We start from the raw sequence: 15,184 nt of genomic DNA on the forward strand, positions 1-15,184 counted from the left end.
TCACTTGCTTTTATCTGGCTCTTGGGGCACTATTTCATACACTGATACCAATTGTGTATAATTCCCCCCACTTATACCAATGAAGGGGGAGCAACGTCTTCCAGTGACACCAATGATGAGGCACAATTCCTCCCAGTGACACAAATGATAGGGTCCAATGACATGAATGATGGGGCAGAATTCCTCCCACTGACACCAAACAATGAGGCATTATTTTTTTCTCACTGACGTCGGGACCTTTTCTACTCCCACTGGCCGCAGTTTGGCCCTCTTAAAGTCTGAAACCGTGCTTGGTGGCTAGGGATGTCAATCACCGGGTCCCAGCTGGTGATTTCTGGGCGCCACTCGGCGATCGTCGGGTAAATCTGACAGGGGAAAGACCTGTGTGTAAACAACTTAGGTCTCTCTCCTGTCAGCAAGGACATGCCACTTTGTATTTCTCTGCAAAGCAGAGAAATACAAAGCAGCATATCTCTTAGTAAAACACAACACAGCACATAATGTAAAACACACAGCACAAAGCTATCCCTTTGATCGCCCCAGATGTTAACTCCTTCCTGCCCAGTGTCATTAGTACAGTGTCAGTGCTTTTTATTAGCACTGCTCATTGTATTAGTGTCACTGGGGATGTCAGTGGCAGTTAGTCAGTTCCCACCCAGTGTCAGAATGCCCACCGCAGTCCCGCTATAAGTTGCTGATCACCGCCATTACTAGTTTAAAAAAAATAAAAATTCCAGAATACACACCGCCATTTGTAAACAATATAACTTTCACGTAAACCAATTAAGTTACATGCGTTGGGATTTTTTCTAGCAAAGACATGTAGCAGATTACACTTTAGCCTAAATTTATGGCAAAATTTGATTTTTTTTTAAAATGTTTTTACTGGATATGTTTTATAGCAAAAAGTCAAAAATATATATATTTTTTTTCAAAATTGCTTTTTTGTTTTTTGCTCAAAAAATAAAAAATGCAGAGGTGATTAAATGCCACCAAAAGAAAGCTCTATTTGTGGGGGAAAAGGGACATAGATGTAATTTATGTACAGCGTTGCATGACCACACAATTGTCAGTTCAAGTAATGCAGTGCCATATCGCAAAAAATGGCCTGGTCAGGAAGGGGGGTAAATCCTCTGGAGGGCAAGTGGTTAATGGAGTGAAGACTTGCAATGCTGTGATCGTAACTGAACAACTTTTAGCAATTTAAGATTTGAAAAAGGTTTTCTTTAAAGAGCAAGTATAATATCAAATGCAGTATGCTTTCCCTTCCTGGCTTCCCTAACCCTAGCTAACCCACTCTACCCCACCCTATTATCCATCAACTCCATACTGCCAGGGTTTTTGAGGTAGTGGCCTAACAGAATCTCTACACCCTCCCAGCCTGGGTGTCCTTTCCATAATACAGGCACACACAGTACAACCCCATAGACTTCTATAGGGTCATCTCCGGAGCATCTCCTGCACTGGGAACAAGCACCATTTAAAGTTGTACTTTGAAAGTGTACTTACCCTTTAAGAAAACTCTGCTAAGTACCATCTTAGTAAATTTTAGTTACATAGTTCATCTGGCTGAAAAAAGACAAAAGACCATCCAGTTCAACCATAGAAAAAAAAAGTTATAATCCTACACCCACAGTTGATCCAGAGGAAGGCAAAAAAAAAACCCCAGCAAAGCATGATCCAATTTGCACCTGCTGGGAATAAATTCCTTCCTGATCCCCCAAGAGGCAATCAGATATTCCCTGGATCAACTTTACCTATAAATCTACATCTAATCAGACCTTCTAACATAGCCCAAACTGATTCTGGAAAAACCACATCCAGTCTAAATCTGCTTGGTAGCTGGCGGGGGGCCAGTAAGTAGAGTTATATGAAGTTATATTTCAGCGTGTGGTTTCTGGTGGATGAAATGTCAGAGCCCTTTGGCCTTACTGGACAGTCTTGTTTCCTTTTTAGAGTAGGCATGAATAATACATGTGTTCAAATGTGTTCAGAGGCGTCCTGCTCACTCATTACATCACCTGCCAGTATAACTGACCCAAAACAAGCTGAGTAGATTGTCAGCAGGGAGCCAATTGAGCGAGTTCCAAAGTTTTTGTTGAGTGATCTTGACAGATCCACGTAACTGTGGTATTGCCTCATTTCTCACTCTGGTTCCCTGAGATCTAATGACATGTGTAATACTGAGGCAGAAGGTTATTTAAATAATGATTCAGCATGTGAAGCTTCAAGCTGGCAAACAGCTAAAATAAAGCTGAAACACAGATATATGAGCTTATTTTAATCTGTCAAAGAATTTGTAATGTGTTTCCAATCAGTCTTGAGATTTACACAGTCCTACCAGATAGCAAAGCCAGGCAGGTGACCTGCCATTCCTCTTCTGGAATTTTGCAAAACAGGTCACCTCCCTGTCCCCCAGCACGTGATTTGCGTAGGAGCAGCTTATTGATATGCTCATGCTTAGTTCTGTCCTTCTTAAGGCATGTAGAACATTTTCATGCAACAGAGCCTGATTACATGATGTATAGGGATTACACGATACTCATACCAAGTCAAATTTAGTAACTTGGAAATACAGTTCTAGGCTTCTTTTAGACTGGGAGGATTCCATCCTGATCACAGCTCAGCTGGCGGATGGGACATCTGTGTCTGCTCAATTTCTGCAAATTCGGACAGAGCCGGCTCTATGGGCAGCTGGGAGTAAACAAACTTCTCTGTCCATTTACACCCAATTACCCTCCAATCAGATCCGCCTAAACACTTTGGATCCTTTCCTGTTTTGTTTTTTTAATTTGGATTTGACCTCGAGGTAGGTGGGAGAAAACAGACACACCAGCCTGGCCATAGGGATGCATGGACCTTCTGGTCAGGTCCACATGAAAAACTAAAAGGCAGACCTGATCGGATCGTCCATCTGAAAGAGGCCAAAGTCTCCCCCTCTCCCCTTCCTCAAAGCCTTATACTCACCAATACAGCGATCTGCTGCTCTATATTTCCCCAGCTGCTCCCCACTCCTTGAGCATGTATGTGGGAAGATAGGATTTTTGTGCCCACCATAAATTCTTTCCTTGAAATCCATTGAGTGACACAAGAATTCTTTCACCTTCGGGTTATATTGCTGCCTTCAGGAAGATCGGACACTGGCAAACAAAAGAGAACTGTAGACTAGCCCAGCATATCCCTTCCCACTACCAGCATTCCTCAGTTTTGTAGCAAAGCAGTACAGAAGACATGATCAAAAACACAGTGGGGTGTGACCTGTGACCTTAAGGCATGGCTCACACTAATGCAATTTCAGATGGGACTTGAGTTGCACAGAATCACATGACAAGAGAAATCAGATTGTTTTCAATGGTGTCTTCAGATCAATGAAACTCAGAATGGGGCGATTTTAGAAAAGATTCCTGTACTACATTGTTGTGATTCCAGTGTAACTTTGGCTCCATAGAATTTACAAACCCTGTCCAAGTAGGATTACATAATTGCACTGAAAGTCGGATAAAAGTCATATCACAGCAGTGTGAACCTAGCCTCAATGGACTCCAGGGGTGATTGGAGAGGAGCACTCGATGTCCAAAAAAAGTCTCACTTGATGAATTTTATAGTTTATTGAAGATAAAAGTAAACACGTAGAGTCAATGAACTATAAAATTCATCAAGTGAGACTTTATTTTGGACATCGGGCAATCCTCTCCAATCACTATAAGTGTTCCCTGCGTTAACGCCTCCATTGTTGTTATCAGAAAGGTAGCAGCCCTAGACCTCAATGGAGTCTATTACTCAACATCTACAGTTGGGATATAACCAAATGGAAGAAATTCCCTCTCTACCCTCCACACAGTAACTTGCCGCAAGGCAGCCTCCAGTGGCACCAGTCCAGCGCTGTCTCCCACTCAGATGTGATACCATCAAAGGACTCCAAGGAAAGGATTTTACAATGAGCACAAAACCCTGTTTTATTTTTGGTACATTGAGGAACACATGAAGTCCTTCAGTTTTGGGATGTCCAAAATCAATCCTGCTGAGGGGTTGGCAAAAGAGCAAACAAATGGTAACAGGCCAGAGAAACAACAACAAATAATTAGGGACTGCTTGCACTACACTAGCCTAAGCACTGATGCATGCTGGTAGTAGGAGGGGTTATCATGGGCTGACCTACATTTTTTTTTTTCCAGTGTCAAATTCTCCTGTAGGCGGCAGTATAACACAAAGGTTTGTGTTCCGGTGTCCCTCAATAGATACAACAAAGGGGTACCTATTTATTCCTATGGGGATGACGTGTATCATTGGGATGCATAACAGAACATAGCAGGTGGCCTCTCTGTAGAACTGAATCAGATTTTTATGTGCATGAAATACAGGCAGAGCATTTGTAGTTAGCTTTGCGGCTCCCCATGGGACTCACAGTGTCAGAACTATGGATCAGTGAGTAAAAGACTATAAGGGGATCTTGGGGAAATAAAGTGGGGGGTGACTTACAGGACAACATTACAACCCTTCTATGATTTATTTTAATGAATGACTACATACACTATATTGCCAAAAGTATGGGGAGGCCTGCCTTTACACGCACATGAACATTAATGGTATTCAAGTCTTAGGTGGGTTCAACATTGAGTTGGCCCACCCATTGCTGCTATAGCAGCTTCAACTCTTCTAGGAAGGCTGTCCACAAGGTTTGAGTGTGTGTATGGAAATATTTGACAATTTTTCCAGAAGCACATTTGTGAGGTCAGCCACTGATGTCGGACGAGAAGGCCTGGCTCGCAATCTCCGCTCTACTTCATCCCAAAGGTGTTATATCAGGTTGAGGTCAGGACTTTATGCAGGCCAGTCAAGTTCCTCCACCCCAAACTCACTCATCCATGTCCTTGCTCATCATATGGACCTTGCTTTGTGCACTGGTGTGCAGTCATGATGAACCAGGAAGGGGCCATCCCCCAACTTATTCCTAAACAGTGAGGAGCATGAAATTGTTCAAAATGTCTTGGTGTGCTGATGCCTTAAGGGTTACCTTCACTGGAACTAATGGGCCAAGCCCAACCCCTGAAAAACAACCCCACACCATAATCCCCCCTCCACCAAACTTTACACTTGGCACAATGCAGTCAGGCAAGTACCATTCTCCTGGCAACCACAAACCCAGACACGTTCATTGGCTTGCCAGACAGTGAAGTGTGATTCGTCACTCCTGCTCAGCCATGGAAACCCATTTCATGAAGCTCACAATGTACTGTTGTTGTGCTAATCTGAGGGCCACACAAAGTTTGAAGGTCTTTAGCTATTGACTCTGCAGACAGTTGGCGACTTCTGCGCACTGTGCGCTTCAGCATGCACTGACCCTACTCTGTCATTTTACGTTGCCTACCACTTCGTGACTGAGTTGCTGTTTCTTCCAGTTGCTTCCACTTTGTTATAATACCACTAACAGTTGACCGTGGAATATTTCGTAGCAAGGAAATGTCACGGATGGACTTATTGCACAGGTGGCAACCTACCATGGTACCACGCTTGAATTCACTGAGCTCCTGAGAGCGACCCATTCTTTCACAAATGTTTGTAGAAGCAGTCTGCATGCCTAGGTGCTTGATTTTATACACCTGTGGCCATGGAACATCTGAATACAATGATTTGGAGGGGTGTCCCAATACTTTTGCCAATATCTTAATTAGTGTTTTGTAACATGGATAGTGTATTGTGCTATATGTATTCTAAATGTCAAACAGAAGTGGATATTGTTCAAGTCAAATGTTCTGTCTGCAACGCACCTGTGTTATTCCCTGGAAATGATCCTAGATTAACAATTCTTACTCAGAGATTCTGGCTTGTAAAAAAAGTTCAGATGTAACATTTCGTTCCATAGTGAATTGCTTCCATAAAGCACCAATTCAGTATGCTCAGTATGACTTCTGTTTGTAAAGGTGCTATTTGCTGGTCCTCTAGCTTCAGTGCATTTTGCTTCACTTACCTAAAGTATATAGGTTAGGCATTTGACTTTCCTTGCTGCATTCTTCTTTTGGGATTGTGATTAAAATTATTGAATCCCGGGCCTTATCTCCCTTCTTTACGCAGCTTTGAACAGCTGCTCGTCGCACACTTCTCTTTCATATGTAGTTCAGTGGGAATGCGACCTGGGAGTGGCTGTGGATCCGGAGGACTGGAATAAAGCCTGGTCATTCATAGCTAAATGTTCGTTTAATACGACCACGCTGGAAGCAGCCTATAAGGTATTGTTTCGTTGGTATTGGGTGCCGGCTCGTTTGGCCCAGGCTAACCTTGCCTGTAGTGATCGATGTTTTCGGGGTTGTGGCCATCGTGGCGATGTACTGCATATCTGGTGGTCATGCCCGAGGTTGGTTCGTTTTTGGTCTCGTGTGTTTGGCCTCCTTTTCACTTTGTTTCATCTCTCCATACGCCGGGATGCTCGGTATGCTTTGCTTCATTGCCCCATACCAGGCCTCTTGGCTCGTCAGCAGCGGTTGGCTTCCTATTTGTTTTTATCGGCCACTAGGACAATTGCTCAGGCCTGGAAGAGTCCGTTTGTACTTTTTCAGGGGGTGCGGGATCGTATGACTACTATGATGCTCAATGAACAGATGTCGAGTATATGCAACAACTCTCAACATAAATTTTTGAAAATATGGGAGCCGTGGTTGCAATATGCCTTTCCCACGCTCTCCCCGGCCAGTGTGGGGAGGTGATGGAGTTTTGTATTGGCGCTCATGGACCCTTGCTCTTTGGTGTGTGTTTTTTTTTTTTGTTTTTTTTTCTCTTTCTTTCTTCTCGGCTCTTCTTCTCTCCTTTTCTGTTTGTTTTGATGTGACAGTGGACAGCTGTCTTTAGTTGCGATAATCTGAGATTCACTGATGTTATTGTAACCTATGTGCCATTGATAGCCCCTGCGTGGGCATACGTTTTGCCTTATTGGAATTAGAGTGTTGTCTGCTCTATTATGCATTTTCTATCGGTGCAATTGATAGCCCCTGCGTGGGCGTGTTTTGTTGCCTCAGTTTTATACTGTTTAAAATTAATAAAAACCATTGAAATACAAATAGACAAAAAAAAAATAAAAATATTGAATCCAGGTTTAGCTAGGCTACTGGCATTTTCAGAAGAATTTCAGCAATCTCTGCATAAAGTCCATCTCAAGAGTGTAGCTGGATTAGAACTTCCATTAGGTTTTTATTTTGTATTCTGCGTCTCAGCTGGGGTGATTTGCCCTAATTTTCCTGTTGGAACAGGAAGTGATGGGATATCTCTATAACGGTGACACAGACCACAACAACACACTTTCTTTAGTAAACAAGGGAAAAATTGGAATCTATATTTTCCAAAAAAGGTTAGGGTAGGAGGAGATCCAGAGTTGGTGTGTATGTCCAGGTCCATATTCTAGAGTCTAGTCACTTTGGTTAGGCACCTGTCATGAAAAGGCCTCAGAAGTGTTATCTTTTCTCCACTTTGTAAGCATAAGGCTTACCACTTTTTGTACGGATCTATGCAGACAGTATCCTCATTATTTGTCCACATACAGAATATAATTTAGGTATCATACTGAAAATGGAAATGCAACAAAGGCTTATTAGACAAAATGGTGGCCATCTGCACACAGACAGCAACTCCCTGTTCATAAACATGAATGAGATGGGTAAAAGATGGCTTTAGCTCCTGTTCTCCAGCCGTATTGAACTATTCAGACGCATTTTGTCCTTTTTGGGGCTAATCATAGAGGCAATCTGCCCTGATTAAGCCCCAAAAAAGGTTGAAATGCATATGAGGCATTCTCTACAGTAAAGAACAGGAACTGAAGCCATCTTTTACCCATCTGATTTATATTTATGAAACAGGGAGTTGGTGTCTGTGTGCAGATGGTCACTATTTTGTTGAAGTCTACTAGAGCCTAACAAACTGATCCTGTCTTGCACCAGTCTATTCACATGCTGATCTGACTGACAGGTTTTGGGGTATTTGAGTGGTAGCATTTTCATTGTTGCAGACTCCACCTCCGCAACATCGCCAAAATATGCACGTTCCTAACTCCAGAAACCACTGAACAGCTCATCCACTCCCTCATCATATCACGACTCGACTACTGCAACTCCCTCCTCACTGGCCTGCCTCGCCGCTGGCTATCCCCGCTTCAGTCGATCCTGAATACGGCTGCCAGACACATTCACCTTTCCAACCACTCCGTCTCCGCAACCCCCCTCTGCCAATCCCTCCACTGGCTTCCGATTGCGCAACGGATCAAATTCAAAATCCTAACACTGACGTACAAAGCTGTCCACCATACTGCCCCGAACTACATCACTGACCTAATATCCAAGTACCACCCAGCACGCACACTCCGCTCCTCACAAGACCTCCTTCTCTCTAGTTCCCTGGTCTCCTCCTCCCATGCCCGCCTCCAGGACTTCTCCAGGGTGTCACCCATCCTCTGGAACTCCCTGCCCCAACCCATCAGATTATCACCTACTCTCCTCTCCTTTAGCCGCACCCTGAAAACCCATCTCTTCAGGGAAGCCTACCCCACCCCCTGCTAACTTGATGACCTCCTCCACTCTTCCTACCACTCCATCCCCCACAGCTATCTCCTCCTGTGCCACCATCCCCTCCCTCCTAGATTGTAAGCTCGAAAGAGCAGGGCCCTAAATCCCCTCATGTTTTGCATTGTATTGGTATTGTTCTGTCACATGTTCTGTCCCCCTCTGTAATGTACAGCGCTGAGAGAACTATTGGCGCTTTATAAATACTGTATAATAATAATAATAATAATAACTGTTAAGGTCTTACTAAACTTGCAAATAGTCATGATGTGCAGAAACCTATGGTGACCAGTCAAAAATCATTGTTTATACTTGCTAAGCCCCAGAAAGAATCTGTCATGGATTGATTACAGTAAATCAAGTTCCTATAAGATACCACACTTAACATTAGAACCGGCTTGTCCGTGCCCACTGATCAAACTAGGGCTAATCTGTCCTGTCTTTCCTCTTGGTAGGTGATGGGGGAGCCTAAACAACAGAGGAAGCTGGTGGCGGAGATTTCTTTGAAGAATCCTTTATCAGAGCCACTGATGGGCTGCTGCTTTACTGTGGAGGGAGCAGGCCTTACAGATGGCCTTTTGCTAAAGAAGCTGTAAGTATGGTTGTTAAAGGGGTTTTGCTGGCAGTGCTTTGTGGGGGTAGGTGGGAGAGACCGTCATGTATAATCAATATTGGCTAAAGAAAAAAAAAGGTTAAGAGCCAATTCTCACCTTTGGATCGCTTTAATGAGTATTAAAACTTGCATTTTCCCATGTATTACCGCACAGCATGAGTGTTTCCTTTCATTTTTAATGGTACCCCAATGTTGGCGCTATATGAACCCAGTATAATAATAATATATACAGTAAAAAAAAATTATGTGCACCACAATGCACAGATGTGAATCCTGTGTGGGTTGTGGTGCATTACTTTTACAAAACCAGTGCTGGTCTTTTTTTCACAAAGTTTTATTAGGTTTTTAAGCTTCAACATGGCATACAAAAAGTACAATAATTAATACTATAATAGTACAGAAAGACAATATTGGGGAACAGAGCAAGAAGCAGTGTCTATCAGGAATAAAACAAAACAGGCGAGGGGGAGAGATTAAATGTCACAGATAACAGTGTGTGAAAGTGTCCTCTAATGACCTCTATGACCATGCCCTGTGAGTGGGGCGAAAAAAAATAAGAGGGGTCATGGCTTGGGAGGAGCCAAGCTGAAGCCACTTTTACCCTCTCTACACCTGGCTGTTTTCTATCTCCTTTCTCCCTGTGTGTGTATCGAGCCAGGCTAGGCTCTCTTAATGCCAGCAACCAGAATCAATGCGAGTCACCGGAGTATCGGTGGATAAATGCTTGGAGGGTGCTCAAAGTTTGTCTGGTTTATGGTCACAGTTAGAATAGAGTGGTACAATATGCTGGGATCATGTGTGCTGAAAGTCATGGAGATGAGGGTGATCAACATCTAGCAGGATTGTACAGCATATGGCATTTGTCCCTATTGCTACTATCAGGTGGAAGGAGGATAGGAGAAATTGTAGATGGAGAAGATTCCAGCTGAGGGATGGTGAAAGGAAAGAGTAGTGGAACAGCAGAGTGAACGAATGAGGGGAGAAGAGTGAGAAAGAATGAGATAAGGGGGAGGGTTTCGGGGGTTTGGCGGTCTTGGTTTTGTGTGGGGTTTGGGGGCGATGCAGTTTTAGAGTGAGAGAAGGGAATGATCTAGGTTCACACGGTGACTATATTCTAACCATAAGGAACCATGTTGTAAAGAATGGTGGGTGTGGGTGGGTGTCATTAAAAATTGCAGTGAGTTTCTCATGTATCATAGTGTCCATCACTCTCTGTTTCACCTTTACAAAGTCAGTAGCAGCAAGAAAAATGGAAACCACTAGTTTCCTTTGAAATCTGGAGAAGTCAGATACTGGCCTATGTACCAAAGCTTCCCGGAGATTCCAGATAAAGTTATGGTTCAGAATCAACCTGATTCCAAAACTGACTTTAGGGCAGTGCCACCATTAGAGTACCATGCTCTCGAAAACCTCAAAAGCAGGCAGAAGAGGCACCCAGGGAGGGATTTAGTGGTGCAGTTGGGGGGGGGGGGTAGTCATGTAACAGTAGGAAAGCACCTTTGTAAGAATTTTCTTTTCTCTTGAGTTAATGTTAGGCCGGCATTTTATCGTTGTGGTCCAGATTTTGTTACAGTTATGTCTAAGGATTCTCCCTGGTTCCTCTCCCATTTCTCCATAGATAGGAGCTTCGACAAGCTTGTAGAGCTGGTAAGGGCAGTGTGTAGGCCTGTAGAATTTGGGTCCTTCAGGCAATGATTTTCTAAAGGAGTCAATATTATCAGATGATCTGTGCAATGTTTGATAATAGTGGTAATGCAATGTATGCTCTCCATGTATCAGAATGTTTCTGGGTGGAGTAATTTCCAGTATTGGAGAGATTTGATGCCATTGCCTGATAAGAGGTGATAGACATATTTAACACCTTTGGAAGGTCACTAGCAGGAAGCCTATCATATGTGGGGGGGGGGATGAGGCGTTTTGTAAAATCCCAGAGAGTGGGAAGTGAGGCGAAATTAAATTGCTGGAATAATTCACAAAGTCTCATTGTCGTAGAGAATGTTGCATGGTATGGTTTGGTATTGGGGGATCGCTCATGCGAAGGTAAGTCAGATTAACTTGGGTCTTTTTTCATGCATTGAGGCTTGTTAATTGCCCATTAAAATTGAATGGGTTGCTTTGCTGCAACATGCTTCAAAGCATAAAAAACCACATTAACACACACAGAATGGTGCCATAATGTTGAAGCTTAACGATGGAATGGCCTGAGAAACAGCATGGACCTCCCTTTCATGACCATCAACCTATACTGATGTACACTGGGAACTTCTGCCCCTCTGTTGCCCAAGGGGAGATGCAAAAGTTCCAGAAATAACACCTTCTATTGTATTCTTCTTAGAATTAAATGACTAAAAATAAATACAAGGTCCACAGCAGGTGTCCAGGTCTAAGAATTCAAGCACAATAGAGTTCCTAAGCACTATGAAACAATGCAAATTGTTTTAATTCTTCCGCAGTTATCAAAAAAATGAAATGTCAGTTTTGGATAGATTGACCCTTTAATACTCATACTTCAATGGCCCTCTACGTGGTTGGGCAGATTTTAAAATCAACAGCAATATTTATGTATTTTCACACTGAGGAGCTGTAAACTGCAGTACGGAACCTACTGAACTTCTTTTCCTCTTACTCCAGGGACGTTCCTGTAGAGCCTGGGCAGGACGCCAAAGTACGAATGGACCTCATGCCGCAGTTATCTGGACTGCGAAAGCTGGTGGTGAATTTCGAGAGTGATCATCTAAAAGGGGTGAAGGGATTTAAGAATATCATCATTGCCCCTCTTCCCAAGTGAAACAGACACTTCCAATGAAGGAAGTTCTGTCACCAGCCTACATGTCCTATAGCTATCCTATAATGTGAGAATTACTCAGTGTCTATGCAGCCTTATTTACAGATATATATTCTTGTTACTTTGTGCTCAGACTTTAGTGATGGAACAGACTGCAATCAGTATTGTGGCAGTGCGGCAGTTCATTTCTATTTCTTTGGCTATGTACATACAAGAGCTGGATGGGGATGCACAATCACTGCTTGTGTGAAAGGACATTTGGAAGTGTGGCATGTTGAAAGGAAAAAAAAATGGTCAAATTTTGGTGAAGCTCAACACATATATACAGTAAACTGATGTTATATATTTTTTACATATTTAGATCAATTCCTAATTTTTAAAATAAATACTTGCGGCCATGACTTTCAAGTAACTACAGCACGATCTGCGTGATTTTAGCAGTATGAGTAAATCAGATGGGTCCTGTCTCTTTTAGGAGACAGGATTTGTCTTCATTCAGCAGTCTGTGTAATGTGATCACTCCTGCCCATAAAGCAGAGCTCCAGGCAAAAAATAAGATAAAAATGAATAGTATATTAAAAGATAAACTAACAAAACTAGCCTTTGCAGCAATATTCACTCTCAATCCAAAGATTGCACTGCAGTACTTTTTTCTGCTTTGTAATGTCCTCACTCTAATGGCCAGCATAATATAACCACTTCCTCTGAGCCCAGGTCATCCTAGATCAGAAATAGTGGGTATGGGTGACGCACTAATATACAGTTGGCTGGTGCCCATATGTATAAAGCATTTGTGTATAGAGTTCAGCAGGAAAAGCATAAAGTCCTCTAACTTCTTGCTGATCTCCAAACACTCTATGAAACGGAAGGATCTTTAGGAGTACAAATAAAAATAGCAGAGGGCGCGATCTGAATGTAGTAAGTAAGGTACATTTAGTAATTGTGTGAGTTTCCAATTTTCTGTTTATATTCACCACTTCAAGTACGGACACTTTGATCCCCTTCCTGTCCAGGGCAATTTTCAGCTTTCAGTGCTATCACACTGTGAATGACAATTGCACGGTCATGCAGCACTGTACCCATATGAATTTTTTAGCATTTTTTTTGAGACAGATAAAACTTTATTTTGGTGGTATTTATTCACCACTGGGATTTTTTTTTTTTTTGCTATATAAATGAAAAAATCCAAACATTTTGAGAAAAAAAGTGCTTTTTAACATTTTGCAAATAAATAATCTTTCTTCATAAATCTTGGCCAAAATGTATTCATCTATCTTTTTAGTGAAAAAACAAAAAAAACAAAATTAGTTTATAACCAAAAATTATAATTTTTTAATTTTTTTTTTATTTTTATTTTATGTTTTTATAATATTATTTTTTTTATTAACATACTGTCACCCTAGAAGTACAGTGTCACCATAGTGACACTGTACTACTTGTGGGGGGTGATGAAGTTTTTTTTTTACTGCTGATTGCTTTTACACCCATAAAAACTGTAAAATTAATCATTTCTCCTTCTCTCTGGCTGCATTCTTGCCGCCATTGAGAAATACTGTGAGAACTGTGATTGGTCACAGCATGTCACATGGTACAAGGCTGTTGTGAATAGCCTTGTACGATGTGACCTCTGTGATCATTCACAGATTTCGCTAGTAGTAAGCAATGATGTCAGGAAGTGACATCTTGCTTCCTACTATTCATGTGATCACTGATTGGCCAATCAGTGATCACATGATCAGGACTTCACACAGAGGTCCCGTACAGCGATTGGTGTTCCGCTGTGTCCGGTGGACACAGAGGGCATCAGATCGTGGTGCCGCAAGCTCCCAGGGAGCGCGGCACAGGTAGGCAATGCGGGAGGACGTTTATAAATGGCCACCCGCTCCTGAACTGATCCCGTCCGGCCGTTTATGTACATGGGCTGGACAGGAAGTGGTTAATAAATGTACCTTACTACACTCAGATTGTGTTCTTGCCATCCTGCACCAGAAGCAGCCTGGGCATGGACAGGGAAAGGAAAAGCAGCACATTGATGAACTCCTATGTCACTCTGCTTTCACCTCCTATCAGCATGCTCCTTATATTGCTTCTTCTCACACACAATCCAGTTCTGCTGTACAGGGAATGCAAAAAGCGGATACCTGGTCAAATTCATGCACGTACAGTGGTTACATTTATTAAAGAATGTATTTAATGATGTTATTGATTACAAAACTGCATTCATTTATGTCTTTTATATCTGCTTAAATTTCAAATGAAGGTTGCATTTAGTAAAAAGTTTGGAAATTGCCACCTGCTGACATCAAATGGTAAAAAAACAAACACAAAGTCCCTTTTTAAATGTTCAAACACTGTCTTCTGCTTCAGTTTTGTGTGATGCAAAGCAAATTTTATACTGAGCTCCTGTGTGAATTGTTCCATATGGCTGAAACAGTGCTAGGGAGTATTTGGCACGCTCTGGAAACTGGTGTCAGTCGCTCCACTTTAACATCCAGCTGTACGTAGCCATTAAGTCTGTGCACATTCCGCCTGCCAGCAAAGACAGAATCCAGCCAGTTCATATTTCGGGGATCACATTTGTTATTATAATGCTGTAAATACAACTCTTTGTATCCAAACATTAAAAGAACATTTATACAAAAATGACAAGCGAGTCTGGTGGTTATCTGGTCTTTTTAGGAGCCTTGACCTCGTCTTTCACCCCAAGCCGTGCTTATTATTGCATTCATAAAGCCTCTTACTGGAAGAAGCACTGGTAACAGGAGCTGGGCTGGGATCTTGCCCATTTGGACTACATGAGATGCAGAGTAGGACTAGGATTGGCTCTCGTATAATCCAGGCATGTGCTCTGGAAGGCTTCATGTATCTCTACCTTGATGTCTGTCCAGCAGTATTTCACCTACAACCTAAGCCTCCTACACACATCTTTCCCTCTCCTCCACACTGCAATACATCACATCTGACAGCCCCTCTTTCCTGCACTTGGCTTTCTTATGGCACTACTCTATCATCAAGCACACCTGTCATGGGGCTGACACTGCTGAGCTCTGCTTCTGAAAATGCTATTTGCTGGACTATTATTATTATTATACAGTATTTATAAATGGTTCGCTCAGCGCTGTACATTACAAAGTGGGACAGAACATGTGACAGAACAATACCAATACAATGCAAAACATGAGGGGATTGAGGGCCCTGCTCTTTCGAGCTTACAATCTAGGAGGGAGGGGATAGTGGTACAGG

At 42.5% G+C, this 15,184-nt stretch overlaps 1 protein-coding gene across 1 annotated transcript in view; it reads left to right on the top strand.

Moving 5' to 3' along the window:
- Positions 1–14,590, top strand: part of TGM2 (transglutaminase 2) — a 120,601-nt gene extending 106,011 nt beyond the window's left edge. The window contains exons 12-13 of the mRNA XM_089673366.1: positions 8,999–9,135; positions 11,788–14,590. Coding sequence (XP_089529492.1) covers positions 8,999–9,135; positions 11,788–11,944 — 294 coding nt within the window. The 3' untranslated portion in view covers positions 11,945–14,590. The remainder of the gene's footprint in view (positions 1–8,998; positions 9,136–11,787) is intronic.
- Positions 14,591–15,184: the final 594 nt, after the last annotated feature.

The sequence above is a fragment of the Staurois parvus genome, unplaced genomic scaffold (assembly GCF_062004578.1).
Source record: "Staurois parvus isolate SC_StPar_1 unplaced genomic scaffold, SC_StPar_1.0 ptg000137l, whole genome shotgun sequence".
In the NCBI taxonomy this organism is placed as follows: Eukaryota; Metazoa; Chordata; class Amphibia; order Anura; family Ranidae; genus Staurois; species Staurois parvus.